This window comes from Malurus melanocephalus, unplaced genomic scaffold (assembly GCF_030028575.1).
Source record: "Malurus melanocephalus ecotype Western Australia unplaced genomic scaffold, MMel_1.1 scaffold_684, whole genome shotgun sequence".
NCBI lineage: Eukaryota > Metazoa > Chordata > Aves > Passeriformes > Maluridae > Malurus > Malurus melanocephalus.
In genome coordinates, this window is record NW_026623916.1 from 147,841 (window position 1) to 167,811 (window position 19,971).

At 40.3% G+C, this 19,971-nt stretch overlaps 1 protein-coding gene across 7 annotated transcripts in view; it reads left to right on the forward strand.

Moving 5' to 3' along the window:
- The window catches only part of ZMYND11 (zinc finger MYND-type containing 11), a 104,036-nt gene extending 85,714 nt beyond the window's left edge, over window positions 1–18,322 (forward strand). For all 7 annotated transcript variants that reach the window (XM_057384091.1, XM_057384096.1, XM_057384094.1 and 4 more), the window contains 10 exons: window positions 167–259; window positions 1,699–1,786; window positions 2,886–2,941; window positions 3,715–3,792; window positions 4,338–4,456; window positions 6,265–6,472; window positions 7,871–7,939; window positions 9,821–10,093; window positions 11,174–11,359; window positions 15,940–18,322. In XM_057384091.1, the coding sequence (XP_057240074.1) occupies window positions 167–259; window positions 1,699–1,786; window positions 2,886–2,941; window positions 3,715–3,792; window positions 4,338–4,456; window positions 6,265–6,472; window positions 7,871–7,939; window positions 9,821–10,093; window positions 11,174–11,359; window positions 15,940–16,062 (1,293 nt within the window). In that variant the 3' untranslated portion in view covers window positions 16,063–18,322. The remainder of the gene's footprint in view (window positions 1–166; window positions 260–1,698; window positions 1,787–2,885; window positions 2,942–3,714; window positions 3,793–4,337; window positions 4,457–6,264; window positions 6,473–7,870; window positions 7,940–9,820; window positions 10,094–11,173; window positions 11,360–15,939) is intronic.
- Window positions 18,323–19,971: the final 1,649 nt, after the last annotated feature.

Below are 19,971 nucleotides of genomic sequence, written 5' to 3' on the forward strand. Positions count from 1 at the left end.
TCTGACGTGGACATTTTTCAGGTTTGAGTAATTTCACAGATTGTGGATCCCCAGTTTGGCCTTGTGTAGTTCCCACTTGAAATATTCCAAATTGTTGCATCTTCTAATSTTTTATGTGTTTTAAGCAAATTCTGAATACATTAACACTGTCTCATGGTCCTTTCAGGCTATAGATCTAAACAAGAAAGGGAAGGACAACAAACACCCAATGTATCGAAGGCTGGTGCACTCAGCTGTTGATGTTCCTACTATACAGGAGGTAGAGTGACATGCTTTCTAACTTCCACACTGCTTTTGGTGTCTTTTAACAGGGAAGGACTGAAAAGTCCTAATCCTGTTTAATTCTCTTTTTGATGAGTATTTCAGTATTGTGTCCAGCATTGGATATGGAAGCTTAACATTTCAAACTTTTCTTTATAAATAGGTAACTGAGTAAAAACATTTTGAGTGGTGCCTAGTTTTCAKACACAGAATATCCTCAGTTCCTTCTGTATTTAGGTTTTACTAGGAGCAGCAGGTAGCTAAAATCTTTAGAGAAAGTAAATCAATGAATATAGACTCGAGTGCCTGTGTTTGCATCTGTGGCCCAATGTTTTTGACCATATTCTGATTTCAGTCATTATGCCCATRTGTAGGTGTGAGCTTTATAAACATCTACATGATTCATAAAGAACCAATCATTTTGTTGATCATGAAAAACCAGACTCACCCAAAACATCTGTTTTGCATTAACTGTTCCAAAAATAAAGTACTAATAAATACATTGTCCCTTTTTTCTGAACCAAGGTCTGATCATGACTCATATAAATCAACTGCACATGACCATAATGAACAGCACATTCATCTTTACTCATTCCTGCAACTGGGTTGCTATGCAATGCTGTGGTAAAGCTTGCCCTTTACAACCACAGATGTGAAGAGCCTTTGTTTTATTATTAAAATGCACAAATAAACAATAGCTGCACTGACAGTTTTGGAGACGAGAACTACTGCCTGTCTAGAAGTACTGGTGGCACTGGTTGAGCCTGAAAATAGGTCAGGCCTYCCTTTCTCTCTGTCATCTTCTCCTGCTGCCATAGAAGGTCTTTTGGCCTTGATAGTATCCTGTAAGCTGATGCTGTTKTATTTGATTGTTGGAATTGTCATGGATGTTCTCGAGAGAGCACAACTGAAAACGCTGCGTTCCTRATCGAACAACAGGCTGTAGTAGGAAAATTAATTGCATGGCTCCATGYAGGCATTTGTTATGAGTTTGGAAGTCTGGGACAATTGGAAAACAGACTGTCAACTGAARATCCTGGAAGTTTAAAGGCAGTCAGCATTGATTTGAAACTAGCCARTATTTTAAGGTAGAAAATGTTCACCCCAGGGATAATATTTCAGTTTGAACAAGTATTCTGAGCCACACCTTACACTGAAGCTACTCCAGATTCACCTTATTTCAACCAGGAAAATCTTTTTTAAACTTGGTCAAGTATTAAAAAATCTATTTTACTTCTGGGATTGCATAAAGGATTGMAGCTGGTGCTCAGGTACTAACAAATCATGTCAAAGAGTTGTAAGTATTCCTTTTGTATGCATGAAAGGCAGTGTCTGATCTGTGTTGCATAATGCAGATTTCTATGAAAGCTTCTCTGCATAAAACAGCTACAGCACTTTTAACAGTTTTTTCACAGTCTTGTGTTTTCTTTTGTGTAGAAAGTAAATGAAGGAAAGTACAGGAGTTATGAGGAGTTCAAAGCAGATGCTCAACTGCTTCTACACAACACAGTGATTTTCTATGGAGGTAAAACACTACATTTACTGCTTGCTTTGTTTGATTTGTCATTTTTTGTAGGAAACTCACAAGATCTGGATTGAACTTGGTATTAGATAGTCTTAAGTCTGAATGAGGTCATTTGAAAGCCCTTAAAAATCAAAGTGCATAAAGACTTTSTAGGGTTTTTTCTGGCCCACCTATTACAGAACTATTTCCATCCTCCCTGGCTAAACCTCTTAGTRGGAATTTACACATTTGCCATTCTGTGTCTTCTGCAGCCTAAGTCAGTCCATAGTGCAGATTTTTGCTAATATATGTATGTTGTTCTAAGGTAGAAAGAGGCCTGTTTGTTCTCTGCTGTGCTGTGTCAGCAGAAACATGTACTATAGACACATATTTCTCTTACTTTTGGGTAATATCTGCCATATTGTGATGATAAATGTAGCTACATCCACACCAGGAGTGTGCTGCTGGTGCAGTGTGGAGGCACAGCCATCWGAGAAGCTGCCAGGCACTGGCAGGGTAAATCAGTGGCTGATTGGAAGTCAGAAACACCACTACCATGTCCAGAAGCTGTAGCCAAATCCTGTTTTCCAGAGCCATAGTTTCAGGAAGGATATGGCCCCCATCAGGGAGACTGGGAGGAGGGTGGCACCAGTGTGTKTGCAGCCCCAGGAGATTCACACTGTGGTGGTGGGGAGAGATGTGAATGTGCCAAGAGAGGAATACACGGGTGTCAAGGGAGACTCAGTGATAAATCCAGAACTCACAGAGCACAGAGAGACGTGTTTTAGGACAACTGCAGTCATTAAGACACAAGCAGAGAAAGAAAGTGAATCCATATTAAGACCAACTGTGTCTCCCTGCTGCTGCTCCTCCTCAGATGTGCAATTGTATTGTTCAGTGTAAAAGAGGTATTGTTGCATATAAATATGACAYGGAAAACAAATATTGAACTGATTGTTAGAAAATTTTAAATGGAAGGGCTGCCCGAGTGATTAAATGATGTTTTGTCTTCTTAAGCACGACAATTATAGCATGAAAGTCACAGCAGTGACAGCTGCAARTGTTTGTGAGCACTGTGATCATACTGTGATTGTTTATACCATCTATTTTTAATTTATAGCGGACAGTGAACAAGCTGATATAGCAAGGATGCTTTACAAAGACACCTGTCATGAAGTAAGTACTACCGAGAAACCAAGATGAAGTCAAAGTGCTTGATTTTCATTTCAGAATCAAAGAAATTATTCTTCATATTACAAAAGTAAAAAGGATGTGAAATTGAGTTAAAAATTTTCTCCAGACAGTCTAGCAGCTGAATCATTCCTTTCCCTCTTTCTTTCATTTTTTTTTCATGTTTGGTTGGTTTTTGCTGTTGTTATTGTTGTTGCTGTTGTTTTGTTTGGGCTTTTTTTTTGCAACTAGATTATATTTTTAAAAACACTGATATTCAGATTTTTTGAAAATAATTGAGTAATACATATTTAGACTAGAAATAACTGTACTTAAAAATTGAACTTAAGATTCCTACTAAAGTCTCTAATTGGCATCAAAACATTTCTCCACATTCAGAGGAGACCAAAAAATACAGCTGAGGAACTGGCATACTTTCTCCTTTTGTGCAGTTGAATTATTTCTTTCACAATGTACCTTAAATATTTTATGAATTTTAAGAACTATTCTTTGCATTTCATCTATTATAGATTATTAATATGTCAATTAGTCTTCTCCCTCTGYCTGGGTTTTCTGAAACATGAATAATATTTCTTTGGGTTGTCTTCAGCCTCTCACAGCCCACCTCAGTTTCACACCTTTAGTCTGCACACACAAATGTAACTCCACCAAATTAGCAAGCAGGGCTGAAAATTTTACTACTTAAGGGAGAGGGATGCTGCTGAAATCAAATAAGTAGGAATTCTTTGTGCTTATTTACCTATTTTTTTGTTTTTCAGCTGGATGAACTGCAGCTTTGCAAGAACTGTTTCTATTTGTCAAATGCACGACCTGACAATTGGTTCTGCTATCCCTGTGTATGTTGCTGACACAGATKTTTATTTGTTTGCTTTTCTGTATCAAATCCTGCACTTCTGGTGTCATTAATGCATTGAATATTCCATTTCAGGGGCTTGTTTCAAAAGCATGGTTAAGACTCTTGGAAGCCTGGATATTTTACACAAGTGAAGTGTTGATTGAAGTTCAAAGCTGTAACAATATGGGTTATAAAACTTGGATATCAGCCAGTTACAACAGTTGCACAAGAAAATAAGGAGCTTACAGAACTAAAACTTTGCTCCTGAATGAAGCTAAAAAGACAAGTTWATTTTTAGGCTGCTTAAGATCTCTGTTTTCAATAGACAGTTATACCCTTTTCAGGCTTTGTTGTCTTGGGGTCTCTTTTACTTTGATCCAAGCAATAGATCTAACAAGGAAATGTATTATAAGAAGATAAAATGAAAATAGCTCTAGACATAAACTGTAACCATGTACTAGCATAGTATTACAGCAGAATATTTGTGGGAGATAGCAGTATAATATTTCATATCCACTAATAAATACCACTTTTTTTTTTTTCTAGATACCTAATCATGAGTTGGTTTGGGCCAAAATGAAAGGCTTTGGGTTTTGGCCAGCCAAAGTCATGCAGAAAGAGGACAATCAAGTAGATGTTCGCTTTTTTGGCCATCACCACCAAAGGTAATTTATTAATTCCATGTGCTGCTTTTTACAAACAATATTAAAATACTTTATCTCATCTATCATGTTGTAAGTCCTGGCTCAGCTTGTTGCCAACATTAGAAATACTGAATACTTTGCCAGAATTGTTTCAGAAAACTTAAAAGTTCAGTCTAACACATTTGTAGTGTCCAAATGGCTCAGAGATTCTCTTTCCACAGTTGCCAGAAGGATGTTCCTTAATGCCATTTTAATTAAAGACAGTAAGTTAGCTTCAGTTGTTTCTTCAAATGGGTGGCAGCCTGCTAATCCAGGCCAAGGTGAAAATTGGACAGAAATGTACTCTTACTACCAGCAGTATTGACTTTATGCAGTTTCTCATTTGAGCCGAGACACTGGAATTTTGTGGTTTAGTATTATGATAYGTATCACAAATGTTTGTGTCACACTGCTAGAACACTGACAGGCCTCCTGCTGTGAGCCAGTCTGCAATTTCAGAAAATCACTCTTTACATTGGAAACTTCAGTCTTTACAGATCAGCTTTTAGTTCTCTCTCCAGCTGGTTATTCAGCATTTGAGGAGGTTTGTAGCAGTGTTACAGTGGATGTACTGGGGTTTTTTTCTTTTACTGTTATATGCCTATAATGTGAGGAGGGGGGACATTTTCAAAGTAATTCATGGCTGTTGAGAGGTGATGTATTTTGGTGCATCCCAAAAGGGCCTAGACAACAGTGTTTTAGGAGACTGTTTATTTAAATTTCTTTCAGTGTAACTTGCACAGTATATAACATCTTTTCACTTCATACATGAACTCCCAGGACTTTCTAATTGTCAAAAAGTGAGTAAAGGTCCTTTACTGGTGCCTYAATCACAGAATGGTTTTTACCTTAAATCTGTTTGCAAATACAGTTTATTTCATTAGTAGTCTTTGGCTTCAAAAAGTCACACAGTTTAAAACTACTTAATAAAGTAACCTGGCATCTGTGGGATGAGGTTCTTTCAACTTCTTAAATGTGTGCTGATACAAAAGGCAAAGGATATTTAACTAGAGTGCCATTGCTTAGTTACTGTGCTGGACWTGGACAAAAAGCCAAATTCCTGGTTGGTATAAACTGGCATTGTTTCTCTGTCTTCACTGAAATTAAATTTATATTGCAAAAATTGAGAATCTGTCCACAAACATATAATTTGCTGAGTATTTAATGTGTTAGGCATATGTGCATGGCAGTGTCTATGTTCCATGTCCAGTGTTGGCTGGTGCTTGGTATAACCTTTCAAAATGTCAAGACCTGCCCATCTAACTCTGTGGGGGCTCTGAAGATATTTAAGAGGACAAAGTAACTTTGGAGCCAAGTCACTGTCATGAATTCAGTCCAAAGAAGCATGGGCCCAGCTACAAAATGTCTCTATTCAAGGTGATGAGTTGGTACATTCCTTGACAGTTTTAGCAAAGAAGTCAAGAGCTAAATTGGATTAACATATGAACCTCCAGTAAAAAAACTGTTTCTGTGTCTGACTGAGGGCATTTTGCAAGAGAGCAGGTAAGACTGCTGTTGGTGCTGGGAAAGGTTTGTGGCTCATCAAAAATGAGACAGACTTTTAGCCATAGCACCCACAGCTAATGAGTATTTATAATAACAAAAATGTCAAACAGTATGCAGTCCAGGCTTTTTGAAATGTGTTGAGTTTAAAAAAAAAAAAATCAAAGTGAAAAGGAATTGTCAGTGACTGACCACTGTGAAAAACTGCTTTTGAAGTCGGTTTCTCAGGTCAAGATCCTTCTCCTGTATTTAATGTTCTGAACTTGTCTGAACTGTGTATTCAAAAGGGCCTGGATCCCCTCTGAAAACATTCAAGATATCACAGTTAACATCCACCGGCTGCACGTGAAACGCAGCATGGGATGGAAGAAGGCCTGTGATGAACTGGAACTGCACCAGCGTTTCCTCCGTGAGGGGAGATTCTGGAAATCAAAGAACGAGGACAAAGGGGAAGAGGAGGCAGAGTCGAGTATCTCTTCCACTAGCAATGAGCAAGTGAGTGCTCCTACAATGCCAGCAATCAGGGAAATTCATTAAAAAGTAGAAAGGCGATGTATTGTTGATTAATGTGCTGTTAAATTAATCTTGTCCTCTGTCTGCAGGTTTGTGATGACAAAAGGGTTTAAAAGCTTATTCTCCCTGTGTTTTATAGCTCAGTAATAGCAAGAATATAGATTTTCCTCTTTCCTCAGTTTCTTGGGTGACCTTTGGGAAGTTTCCAAGTGCTTGTCACTTACAGCACCTTGATGAGACAGATCAAGATTTCTAAAGTTAAATAGGAATGTTCAAGTCAAATGTCACAGATATCAGATGGACTGCAGCACTGCCTTCTTGGAGCCCTGTCAAGGGACAGCCCTGTAGCTGCTCAGCCTTTTCACAGCTGKAGTGTGTTCACTTCGGACTCTGTTCTGCCTTCAGATCTCCCAGTAACACCASACATGACACTTCCAGCAGGTCCAACTAAAGTTAAGTGCAAACACTGCACTTGAGGATCATGTGACCAGCAACTGATTAAAGTCATTAAAAATAACTTTCCAAAACAACAGAAATTGCATTCTTTTAACAAAGAGCACAAATGGCCAAGATCCAAAACTTTGCATTTCCATATGGAAATTTGCTTATCATAGCTGATCTTTACTAGTCATTCATTGTCCAARAGGGTGTTATATATTCACTACTAATGACTTGGCAGTAAGATTTTCATAGTTTGCAGGATGCTTCTCTGTGTTTTTGGCAGCCCTTTCCCTGGCAACATCTTTCCTCATTTAAAACCACTTTGTCCTTTTGTCAAACAGGTCTATCACCCAATTTGGAGCTAAAAAACTTAAAGCTTCTAGAACTGTGTCTTGTAGCGGGAGGTTGTTCCTTTACAAAGTGGTTTCAGGTATTTTTTAGCCTAGTTTGCGTAGCTAAACCTTTGTAGCTCCTTTGAAGTCTTGTGTGCAGTCATACAACTACTTGTGGTGAAACAGGGTGATGGTCAAAAATAAAAGACAACAGTGCAATTTTCCCATTTTCTTCAGAAGTGTCAGTCACAGGGTCTGAAGTGGCCCTTTACATATTTTCTCTGTGATGCCAACTGTTCCCCTTCACTTGGCTAATGCTTATACCTGTTGTTTTATACTGGTTTCTCAGATATTGGAACATAGGAGTAGCCATCAGACMGTGTTCTGCTGTAGTCTGAAGAATCCTTTTACTAACACTAACACGTGATCATCTAAAAAGTTTATTGTGTGCACTTCTCATTTAAGAAAGGTTTTTAACKTTCTCTTTGTTACCTTAAATAATTGCAAATAATCACAAATACTAGGTGCATCGGTCATGTTACAATTAAAGCCACTTGCATGAAATGTTTTTTGGATTGWTTCAATAAGCTTTCCTTAATATTCACAGCTGAAGGTTACTCAGGAACCAAGAGCAAAGAAAGGACGACGTAACCAGAGCATGGAACTCAAGAAGGAAGTGAGTAACCTCAATTACTGGGTTTGTAGAGATAGCRAAGTACAAAAAGTCTGACATTTTAATAAACACTCCTTCAATTTCAGTCACCTTTTACTGATGTTACAGTATTAATCTTGGAAGTTCTAGTCCAACAGCTTGATCCTTCTTGCTAACAAACAAAATTGTGCCTCCCATACTCAAGTAATGTGTAATTATGGGAATATTCTGTATCGTGAATAAAAGCAAAGTCAGTTTACAACATTTCTTTTTTAATAACAAATTCAGGCTAGCAGTAAGTCTATAATCAGCAGAAATTAGAAAGCGTAATCGAGACTATTAAGTTTATGATCTGCCATACCCACTTTGTGGGGCTTCCCTGTTTGTCCCGCTTGCACTCCGGGATCCGGGAGCCGAGGGCTGCGTTATTGCGCGTGTACACAAGGGGGCACTTAGAGAGAGAGCCGTAAATCTATTCCCGAGCTGCCAAGGACTTTTTCCTGGCCTTGTTCCAGCTGCATGAGGAGCGCTAAGGAAAATGTGCACATTGCAAGAGGACTCGGGATGCCAGTGCAGAGCAGGGTGCAGGTGCTGTAGCAGCAGCGCTGTCTGTGGTGGCTGCAATACTGCTGTGGCCACTCCTGAGTGCTGGGCACCTGCCTCTCCATTGTCCCTGATCCTGCAGGAGACAGTGACACACAGTGTGTGCTTCCTGGGACACAAACTGTGCTTGAGTGCAAGACAGGGAGATTACAGGAGAACATCTCGTCTTTCTTATTGTGTTTTCTGTCAAGCAAATGCTGTAACTTGCTTTATATATTTATGCCTTTACATTTGCCTTCTTAACTCTGCTCCTATTTGATCAGTGATCCAGAAATCAATCACAGTGACCTCTTACAGAGTAATTGATTGCAAAAGGGAATACAGAGTCAGCCTTTTGAAGGGTGTGTGCCTCATCATACAGCTAGGCACGAGGTCCAGTCCTGAGCAAGGCTTTGTCTCTGCACTGTTAAACGAGCATTAAAACATCTAACTCTAAAAAAAAAAAAAAAAAAAAAAAGTTTTTGATTATAGAACTTCCCAGTTTATTTCACATTTACTTTTTCCTTTTCCATTACTAACTCAAAAAAAAAAAAAAAAAAATTGCGTCTTCAGACACTTCAAATAGCAATAAGCATTTTCAGGAGTATAAATTCGGTATGTTCCAAAGAGCAGGAGCAATTGGTGTCGCAGGGTAATAACACAGGCAGCAAAATTCAGTACAGTACGCTACAGTAACTACGACTTCTTTCTTGATAATTGTGTAATTATATAGAGCTTCTGTGGTCATCCAAGTCTAGTTCTATATTATTGGAAGCAAGATGTAGACTCTCATTAGCCTTTCATCTTCAAAGGACCTTTGATGTACTAATCAATCTTTGCAGCAGTTCTATGGAATCAGTGGTATATTACAGACTGCAGTGAGGTCTGTTGGGCCAGAGAAAGCCCAGAGTTTGCCAAAACAATTCAGGAGCCTTGGCCATGCAACTACAGTCTCTTTAGGCAGARTACTGTGGGGGGAAAATATCTCTAGCAAATCCCTAGTAATCCCAACGGGTCAGCATAGCCTCTCAGGTTTGCCATACTTTTGGGGAGGTGAGGTTGGGGAGTGCAGCATCCTGATGCCAGAGGTGTGCTTCCTTTTGGAAGTCAGAAGAGCCTGACCCAAGAGCCTATTCTCAAGCTGGTTTTCCACAGGGGTCCCACATCCCACTAGCACTACAGATCCTCAACAGACACCTTTCACAAGGTTAATTACACTGATATTAGTCACGTAACATTTTTTCTTCAGGAGGAACTGAACAGCTAACAGGTTGACTTGGTCTCTTTTGATTTCTGATTTACAAGTTTGTTCTTTCTTTGCAGGAGCCAGAACCTGAAACTGAAGCAGTAAGTTCAAGCCAGGAAATTCCCACAATGCCTCAGCCCATTGAAAAAGTTTCAGTCTCAACTCAGACCAAGAAGTTAAGTGCCTCTTCTCCAAAAATGCTGCATCGGAGCACCCAGACCAGTAATGATGGAGTGTGTCAGAACATGTGCCATGACAAATACACCAAAATCTTTAAYGATTTCAAGGACAGGATGAAGGCTGATCACAAAAGAGAAACTGAGAGAGTTGTGCGAGAGGCAGTGGAAAAGGTAACRTTTGTTGAACATCACCTACACTGGTTTGAGGAGAGGGCATTTGGGAGATTTTTTTCACATTCTTTTCTATTTGTGTAACAACCACTCTTAGCTAAATGAACAAAAAATCTTTTCCAAAGAGATCACATAAAAATAATCTTCATTATTGCCTTTTTAGACTATTTCTAGACCAACAAACCTACTTTAAACAAAAAACTCTGTATTTTTTTTATTCTTCTCCTGTGAAATCGGTTTGTGATCCAAAACTGGAACTAAYTGTTCATTCACGAGTATCTGTTTCCAAAGACTTTCTCTCCATTGTCMAGAGTGATTCTAAACAGTGGCATTGTTTAACTGCAAGTCATAAATAATTCTTCTGTCAATCTTCTGACCTAAAGATCAAATAGGGTCACTGAAATTTGTTTGCATTTTCTYATCTAATAATACCCTGTTTAAAATTCAGTGTCTAAGCTTGACCTGGTCACCTTTGGCTGGAGAGAGCAGGACAATTKGGAGGATGATTTGTCTGACCTCTCTTAAGTACCTGTCTTAAGACAAGATGAATTTCCTTCCCGATGAAGGACTGTGAAATGAACCTAGGGAGTTCAAGTGTTAATCCTGTAGGATTAAGACACCAAACGTTGAGATACCAGAGCCAAGGGCAAGGGAACCTCASTGGCAATGAATACTAAATGGTACCTCTTAATGAACTCTGAGATTTTCTATTCTGTATTTTCCATTGTGTCTGTGCTGCAGATTTACATGGACTTTGTAGATTTGGAAAAAACAAAATCTTTTTTTAAAGAGAAATCCATAAATTTGTAAACTGATCATTGAGCAAATAATCATAGAATATACTTAGCTCTTATTGTAGATGCCTAGCAGAGTAGAAATACAGTGACATTTTTATTTTGATAATTTCTYATTTCATTGTATCTCTAAATTAGCAGGTTTTGTTTCCTAAATAGCAGAAATCTCTAATTAAGTGATTTCTACCCACATCAGTAATAGAGGTTTAAAGAGTAGAGGTTTAAATACAACACTTTTAATTCCAGTAGCTGTCTCTTGACTCGTGTTGCTGGCTATCTTTGGCAGCTGCGTACAGAGATGGAAGAAGAGAAAAGGCAGGCAGTAAATAAAGCTGTGGCCAACGCACAAGGAGAGATGGACAGAAAATGCAAGCAGGTAAAGGAGAAGTGCAAAGAAGAATTTTTAGAAGAAATTAAGAAACTAGCAGGCCAGCACAAGCAACTGATTTCSCAGACCAAGAAGAAGCAGTGGGTAAGTGTCAAAAATCTATCAAGAGTAAGAGGAAATGTGTAATGCATACTGCAGGCCAGTTGAAAGAGATTTCTTCCTTGCTTTTAACTGCCCTGTTCYTTCGCTCGTTTTTCAGTTTTAAGGCCTTCTCCTTCACATTATTGTTTCATTTTTTTCCATATTTCAACTTGGCATTCTCATTACTTTCCATCTTAACTTGTTAGTGCTAACAGCAACATCTTCTTGAGTCCAGTCAGATCTTAGTATCAAAATATTTTTTTCTAAATGCAGTTTTACTCCATGTAAGTCATGTTTTGCATTATGCTCACACTCTTTTGATCTCGAGACCTCAGAGGGTACAATATCTGGCTGCATCAATTTGGATTCCCCTGCTAATATGGCTATTAGTGATATCCTTTTGGCCTTCTCTCCTTGCTTTTTCTACAGCTCTTTTATACTCTTTTGTATTTAGGACATGACATTCTAAAATATATTCCTCTCCCTTGTTTAGTCCTTAAGCCCAAATCTGCAGCATAACCTACAAAAAMCATGTTGTTGTGCCCTTTAGAAACATGAAAATAGACATAGAACTTACCATTCTGTTACATACCACAAAGCTTTCCCTGTTTTGGTTTGGATTGTGTTTTCTCAGGCTAGAAGTGTGTTCCCCACATGGCTGTTCAGTAGCTAGCCAAGTACTGCCAGCACCATAAACTGTGCAGCTTGCCAGGAGCAGAGTGCAGGTGGAAACCGCATGGCTCAGGAGCCGGGACCTGGCACATGCACCAACTCTGCTATTTCTTTGCTAATTTTCACAGAACAGGGGAGTGAAAGCCACCATTSAGGAAGTCACACTGCTCTGTGACAGCTGTCTGTAACACACAGAGGGGTGGGCACAGGATGGRGCTGGGAGATTGCATGAGCCAAGGGACAGCCAGTCCTGACACCCCCCTGCAGCCCCGTTTGCCTTCTGCTATAAAGGGCTGTTTTGCTGCTGCTCAGAGAGGCCTCGTTAGTCCCTGTGCTTACATGAAACCATGGTCCCTGCAGGGAAGACTCTGCTTGAGAGAAGAGCGGGAAAAAATACCCAGGCGAGACAGTCGGTYGCTATCACAGTTAGGAGTTTGGTTTTCAGAAAGAGAAGAATTACTTCAAATGCCAGAGCTCCTGTAGAGTCTTTATTTCTGTTCCTCATAGAGATTTTTCTGTGAGTGTTACGATGGTGCAGTGCTTGGGTCTGTGTCAATAAGAGAATTCCTCCCTGTCTACCTGCCTCTGCAGACCAGAGAAGTTATTTATGACTGTGACTTGATCAAGTTGCTGCGTTCAGTGTGCCACCAGCTGCTGGTGYCTGTGTGCATGTGCTYGCCTGTGGCACTGCAGAGRGAAATGGAACTGCCTTTGCCCACTRTAGAATATGTCAAATTAGCTCTGTTCTGTCAGAAGTGAAGAGCACGCATGTGAACCACTGTCACTGCTCAGCTGACATGCAGTAACCTGAGCACAGTAAYGTGATTGTGAGGCTGGACTCAGCTCTAGCTGTTTTTTGGTGGTTTTGAAGGCAGAATTTTCAAAAGACTGACTAGACTAACTTTTTTTCTGGACATACTTWTATCTACTCCAATGTGCCTTTACAATGTCCTGCAGACTATTCAGAGTGCCCTGGTACCACGTCCCTGAATTTATTAATGAGTGCATAAAGCCTCTCTTCTAAGCAAAACAATCAAAAGATAGACAGAATATYTGACAGCCTTGCCTATTTCTGTGGCCTCGACCTATCTGTCAGTCAGCACCCTAAATGAAGGCATCATGCAGGCAGCWGGTTTGCATGTGGCAGGAGAGGGAGAGTCGAGATAAGCACCTCTGCATTGAAGCTGATGGATCTGCCTGCCAACACACAGCCCCAGGCAGCTGGACTCGCTCCAATTACACAGCTCCCCAGTGATTCTCCCTTCAGTGGCACTAATGACAGTCCCTGGTGGGTAGGGCTGCACTTGTATGCTGCTATTATAATGATACCTCCTTACCAAAATCTCATGTAATTAACACACATACTAAATGAGTTTTGGTGGCTTTGCTTTTTAATTAGGAGCAGAGACCTCTGGTTTTGTGTATGCTGATGCCTAGGCTTGGGAATACAGCTGCTATTAGTCACACTGTATTTGTCGTTTTTTCATACCTAAAAAAAAGTCCAGCTGGGATGAAGGGATCATTTTGCTGGTGATGTACAGGGACATGAGATGATGTGCTTTCAGCCCTCAGGAGATTAATGCRTAGTTAAAGAATAACAGTTCCTCTTTCTCTAGCTGGTCACAATCCCCTTGGCTTAGCCCATTTTTATACCTGTAGAAAATTGGTGTTTAATACAGATACCTCAAGTAAATAGCAAAATAAAGGAAGGAATGTAAAGGCAGGAGTAACAATAATGAGATTATGCAGCTCAATGGCTCCAGGGCATAAGCTGGAGTGCTGGTCTTGACAATGTTTCTATTTTAGTTTTTCCAAGTTCTTTTATTTGTGCATAAGCCTCATTTAAATTGGTGCATAGGTCATTTCTCTTGACAGCTTTTAACTTTTTTCTCTTTCAAATTTATTTACACATATATTTATTTTAACTTGCAACAGGTGGTCTTTAAGTGAGTGAGCATTGTCTCTGATGCGTACTGTCTGAAACAAAACCCCAAGTGATTGATAACATTCAGAGAGAGGAAAATACAAAGCAAAGAGGAGGCCTGAAGCCAGCTGGCATTTTGCCTCCAGTGCCACATGTGCTGGTACYAGCACAGATGACACCATTTTCCTTTCCTAAGTGGAGATTTACATCTCACACTTATGGCCAGCATATGTAAAGGGAAGTGCAGGACCCACAGATCAGTGTCCTCTCCCATCTTAGCATTTTTTGATCCCTCCAAGCCAGCAGATGTGAAGCTGGTCTCTGGGCTGAGGCCCATAATGGAGAGACACAGCTGTTCCCTGCACCTTTCCRGCAGATGATCCTAATGGCTCCCACAGGCTTGTGGGCAGCCAGCAACATGAAAAACCAGGAAGACAGCTCTCGAGAGGACACTTGTTTGTAGACATTTTTACAAATAAACTTCCCAGGAGCTAAATTATGAAAGGAAAATGGAGAGGTTCCCTTCTCATGCAGCTAGGGCAGTCCCTTAACTGCTGATGTAAATAAATGGTTATCAGTTTAGCCAGTGTAGATGTTGGCTTTTTTGGAACTGTCTTTCCGTAGTGTGGGTTGTTGTGGTTTTCCTTTTCAGGCAGTTGGGTTTGTTTTCTTTGTAATTCCCTGTTTTATTACCAAAGCTGTAGCTAGACAGGACATAAAAAGCAAATTGTGTGTTATTCTGTGGTTTGATAGCAGCCTGCACAGACTGTGTGATATCCCTCCCCCTGTTCCCCATCATGCAGTAAGCATTTCAGACTGGATTCCCAAAGATACTTTCTGATTTTGAGCAGACCAAATTCAGAAAGACCGACCTGAAGTTGTTCGAAGCTGGCTCTGCAGGATGCAGAAGTATAAATGGTACTTTTAACAGCAATGCTACCTTACTTCATAGAGTTTTGTCAAAATGATAGTTAATCCTTTAGCAGCACCCCCTTAAGGGGTATAAACCCACCTGAGGCCAGGGCACTCTGCCTATGTGGGTGCTGTACCTCCTTGATGGCCAGCCATAGTGCTGATGACTGTGTTGCATTCCCTTTCTCAGCTCCTCAGAAGTCACAGGGTTATTTTCCAAGTAGCACTTCCAGCTACCACAAAGCCTTCTGTGTKTTCCAAAGTAGAAATCATCTTTACTGCAGCTTCCCCCAGGACCAAGTAATTCCTCATAAATCCTGAGCTGTGCAGCTTCCTTCTTCCAGGAGTTCCGTGCAGTCCTGGCATGACAAAGGGCAAGAGCCCAGGTAGCCAACCTGGATAAGACAGGCCTCGTTGGGTTTATGTAAGACCTGGAGGGAAAGCCCTTCTTTGATCTGCTCAGTAGCACTGATTAGCACRAGGTTTTCCCTTCAGGAGGTGGCACTACTGCGTGGTAGTCAGCAAATCCCAGTGACAGCAGCCTCCTTGCAGGCCAGCCCTYGATGGGCTGTAACAAACCAATAATTCTTGTCTCCGGGATGTTACTTTGACTTTGGGGATTTTTTAGGCCAAAAGGATCTTCCCTAGCAACCTCTGGACAGGTCAGACTTACAAAGMAACCTCAGAAACACCAAGAAAACCAGAAACACACAAGCCTTGCAGAGCCCGTTCACACCAGAAGCGCCCGCTGATTTATTGTAGCTTCTAAGATGTAGAAAAGGGTGCTTTTACACAAATGTAAGATAAAAGATGGTTCCTGCACCCTGTGGCTGGAAAATGTCAGTCCTCTGTCCTGAGAGATGAGTTTTCTTAGGTGAGAGACTATGTTTTCGAAAAGCAGTAATCCAGACTCTGGAAAACAGGGAAGCATTGTGCGGATTTGCTGTGGATTGCTGCCCCCGAGCATAAATAAGAGGAGCATTGCTCCACACGTGCCGGTGTGCACATGGACGGGGCAACGCTGGTGTGCTGCATCCTGCCAGGGGGGTAATCCCATCTCRTTTGCTCTCCCCAGTGCTACAACTGTGAAGAAGAGGCCATGTACCACTGCTGCTGGAACACCTCCTACTGCTCCATCAAGTGTCAGCAGGAGCACTGGCATGCTGAACACAAACGCACCTGCCGCAGGAAAAGATGAAAGGGTTACTCCTCCCCTAGAGCGTCACCCCAATGATTACTATTCTCAGACAAAGCGGTTTTTGTTTCCAAGAAAAAAGCCAAAATTATTTAGAATTTGCTTCCCATTTTGCACCAGCCTTTAAACACTTTTCGTAAAAGAAATTTTGCACAGTGGTTTCAGTCTTCTGTTAAAAAAATGCTCCTCCAAAAATTTTCGTCGGCAAAATAAGTTGAACATCTGTGGGAGCAGGTTACTTCAAATAATTTTAAACTAGCAAATTTTAAGACATTTTTAGGTTTTACAAATATTTTAATCTTTAAAAAAAGCAGATCTAAAAAAAAAATGATGCAAGTTTAACAAAAGATTSATTAGATCTGAATGTAAGAAGTATGGAACTGTTTCAGAAAAACGAAGCATACTACCTTGATGTAACATTTATTTCTTAACCTTGTTGAGCTGGTTTTGTTCAGCTTAATTTTACTGTTTAAAGGCATTATCTATTGGTTATACCAGTGGGTACATGATTGAATTTAGGGAACAGGGTTGACACAGCAGGTGCTAGTCCTGCATATTTTTTCTTAAATATTTCCCAACTGTGTTTTATTTTCATTATTTCTTTTCAATATATAACTTTTATAACAAAATATTAGCTTTGATCTTGTAGTTTAAAATCACAGGGAACTGGGGTAATCTTTTACTGAGCTGGATCTTAGAGAAAAATGAATATTTAAATTTTGAAGTTTGCACATTTCGTCTTTGTTCTAACATGAGTGCTTGTAACAAGAATAAGAAAAGCCAAAAAAAATAAAAATAAAAAAAAACCACAAACGAAAATCCCAACTACCTTTATCCATACTCAGAATTTTGAGGCATATGAATTACTTTATTGCGCCCCCCTTCAGCCTCCCCAATTCAACATCATTTGACCACCTCTAATCTGGTGTCACCTGGTCCATTGTAACTTGATAATAAAAGGAGAAAAAGCACCTAAGTTTCACAGAAGCCGTTATGTTTGTAGTAATGGGTCATTGCCTAATAATGAGCTCCATCACTGTACTCAGAATGAAGAATAATGCATGTTAATTTTCTTGTATTAAAGATGCCGTGATTTGTAAAAAGTCTGTATTTTGCGGAATGTCTGGATTAAGAAGCATTACCAATAGGAATGGATCGATAGTTGAAAAATTATTTTCTTTTTGTTTGTTTTATATATAGATATATGAATTGCATCCATGTTCAGAGACAATTTTTTAAAATAGATGTAAAGCTTACTTAAATAGCTTTTCTTTTAAAGTGTCTCCACATTTTAGTTTCTTTCAAAGATTGGTCTTAGACTGAGTCATATGCCCATTAATCATCCAGCTATTTTTTGAGAAGTTAGAGGAATAATTTGTAAATATTTATTTAGATCTTTGATATTTATTGAAAGCAATTACATGATGGAACGATGGAAGCTGAAGAATCAGGAGGAAAGCCTTTTAAAAAGTTTTCTCTAGGATTTGTCAGGGTCATTGTAAAGACAAAAATATAACTAAGACTTCTGTGAACTACCACTGAAATCTYGACCTTTTTTACTTACAGTGGTGATATAAGTTAATTGACTAGATACCACCAAATAATGCCCAATATGTTGCCGAAATTAAGTGGTAAGTTGATTGGAAAAAATAGTAAGTAGATGGTAACTAGTATTACCACAGCTACATTATTGCCTGATAAATGTGTAATTAACTTTTGTCCTCTCTGTGTTGTGACTGTAAAACACTTCACAACTAAAAATCAATCTTGTTCGATTACTTTACAAGTTCCAAAACTTCGATCCACCCCTATGAAAGCAAGTATTGTGGAAATATTTTTGGTGTAAAATCATTCCAGAATATGTAATATTTAACTGATAGCTGCATGAAAGTAAGATTCGTGTTACTTTGGCTTTTTTGTCTCTGTTGACACGGTTGCACATTTCCAAGTTACTACAGTGTGAAAACTGTGTGTTTTAAAGAAAAAAAAAMAAAAMAAAACAAAAAAAAAAAGATTGTGGCCTGGTTTTGTATAAGTTTTAGGTAAAATTACAATTGATTGTTTTAGGAATCATGATTTAAAATTAATTTTTCTGCAAATCATAAAGCTATATTAAAGTGTTGAGCTTAGCCACTATGCACATTGTAATTATTCATTGTGGCTGTCCAGTTTATGATGCATTCTGGCATTTTGTAAGCTGCTCTGACTAGCAATATATAGAGTCATTTAATGTGTTAACATTGGTTAATAAATGTATTTAAAAAAAAACCTCACTGAAAGTGTGTGTTGATTTTGTCCCGTTGTCCTCACATCCTGGGGTGGGCAGGCATGAGGCTGACATTRGTTCTTATCCTCACCAGGGGAGACTGTGGATGGGGAGCTGTGYCTGAGCTCCCAGGAGCCTTGTTCCTGCTTGGGAGGGAGCTGCCGAGGCCATGGGACTACTGCAGTGTTGAACATGGCTCTTGGCACGGGCAGGGAATGTTGCCTCCATGCAGGGGGCTGCACCCATGGAGTCCTGGTTTTACAGCCAGATCCTGCCCTGGCAGCAGCCAGGCTGGGCCTCAGCACCCCTCACCCTGGGCTTCCCCTCTCCAGAGAACGCCTCTGCCTGCTCAGGCAGCCACCAACCCTGACACTGCCCCTGATGTGTGTTTTACAATGAATTAATTCCATCTGGGGGCACTGAATGAGCCCCTCTTYACCTGAGTGCAGCAGGGTTTCTCCTGGGCAGCACYRTCCCAGCCACGCYTTGGTGTCAGGGAGGTGCCCGAGGRAGCTGATCCCAGGAGAAAGGGCCACGTGGGGAAAAGYCAAAGGCAGAGTGGGTCATCCTGGAGCCCCACTGGGACTTCAAGGAGGCAGGAGGGACACTCTGGGGGCTGGTTTCTGTGTAGCAATTAAGAATTTCCCTATGGAAATTAAGAYCTGCAAGTCCCAAGGGATCCCTCAAAGTCTCTTTTATTTTTTACTATCCAAACAGCTCTGTTCTTACATGAGCCAAATTTTATTCCTTCATCTTGGTGAAACTCATTTAAGCCAACAGCTGGCACAATGAATCCCATAAACACAATGAATCCTGGCAAAGCAGGACTGGGAATAAGTAGCATCTCCCCACAGCTCCCCCTCCCAGGGCATTCCCCCCTTTTTGATGACTGCAGTCACCCTCCAAGCACAACACCACTCACCAGCACTGCAATGACAGAAATCCTCAGTGGAAATGCTCCTCCACTCCCCTCCCCGTGTGCATTTGCCAGTTCAGGTGACACCAGTGGGRCCAGGATCGGGATCAAACAGATCAAATGCTTTGGACATGCCACGGCAGCTTCCCACCTGCAGTGTGTACCAGGATTGTCTGTGACCTGCTGCACTCCATCCCTGTCCCACACCRGGCCCTGTCACTGCCAACTGCAAAAGCAGAGGATGGGAATTGTCCTGTTGTCCTTGCACTATCCCAGCTCTGCAAGCTTCCTTCCATCAGGAATCTCAGGGTGAGTGGGGGTTTCTCTAAGTTCCTGCAGCATTACCRCTGCAGGTGGTGCTCCTAGAGCATCAGCCTGAAAAGCTCAAACATTTCATTGTCAGCTTTTCCTATTATTACCATTATTGCCATTTTTATTATTATTATTTTAATTATTATTTGATCTTTTTTTTTTAAACTCTGGCTATTCCTTTATTTTAATAAGGAGGAGCTGTGGTTTCTGCCTCCTTCTTCCTTTAGGTGGAGTGAGCTACCCAGCTCATGGCTTGTTTGCCTTTCACAATCCTAAATGACCGAGTATGTGAAATGTGTTTGGGATTTGTTACTGGTAGTCAGGGGCCACCATGTCCATTTTAGCCTCCCTGAGTGACAGTACATATGTGATCTGTGCATTTGTTTCCCAAATGCTTTCATAAATCAAATGGGGGGGG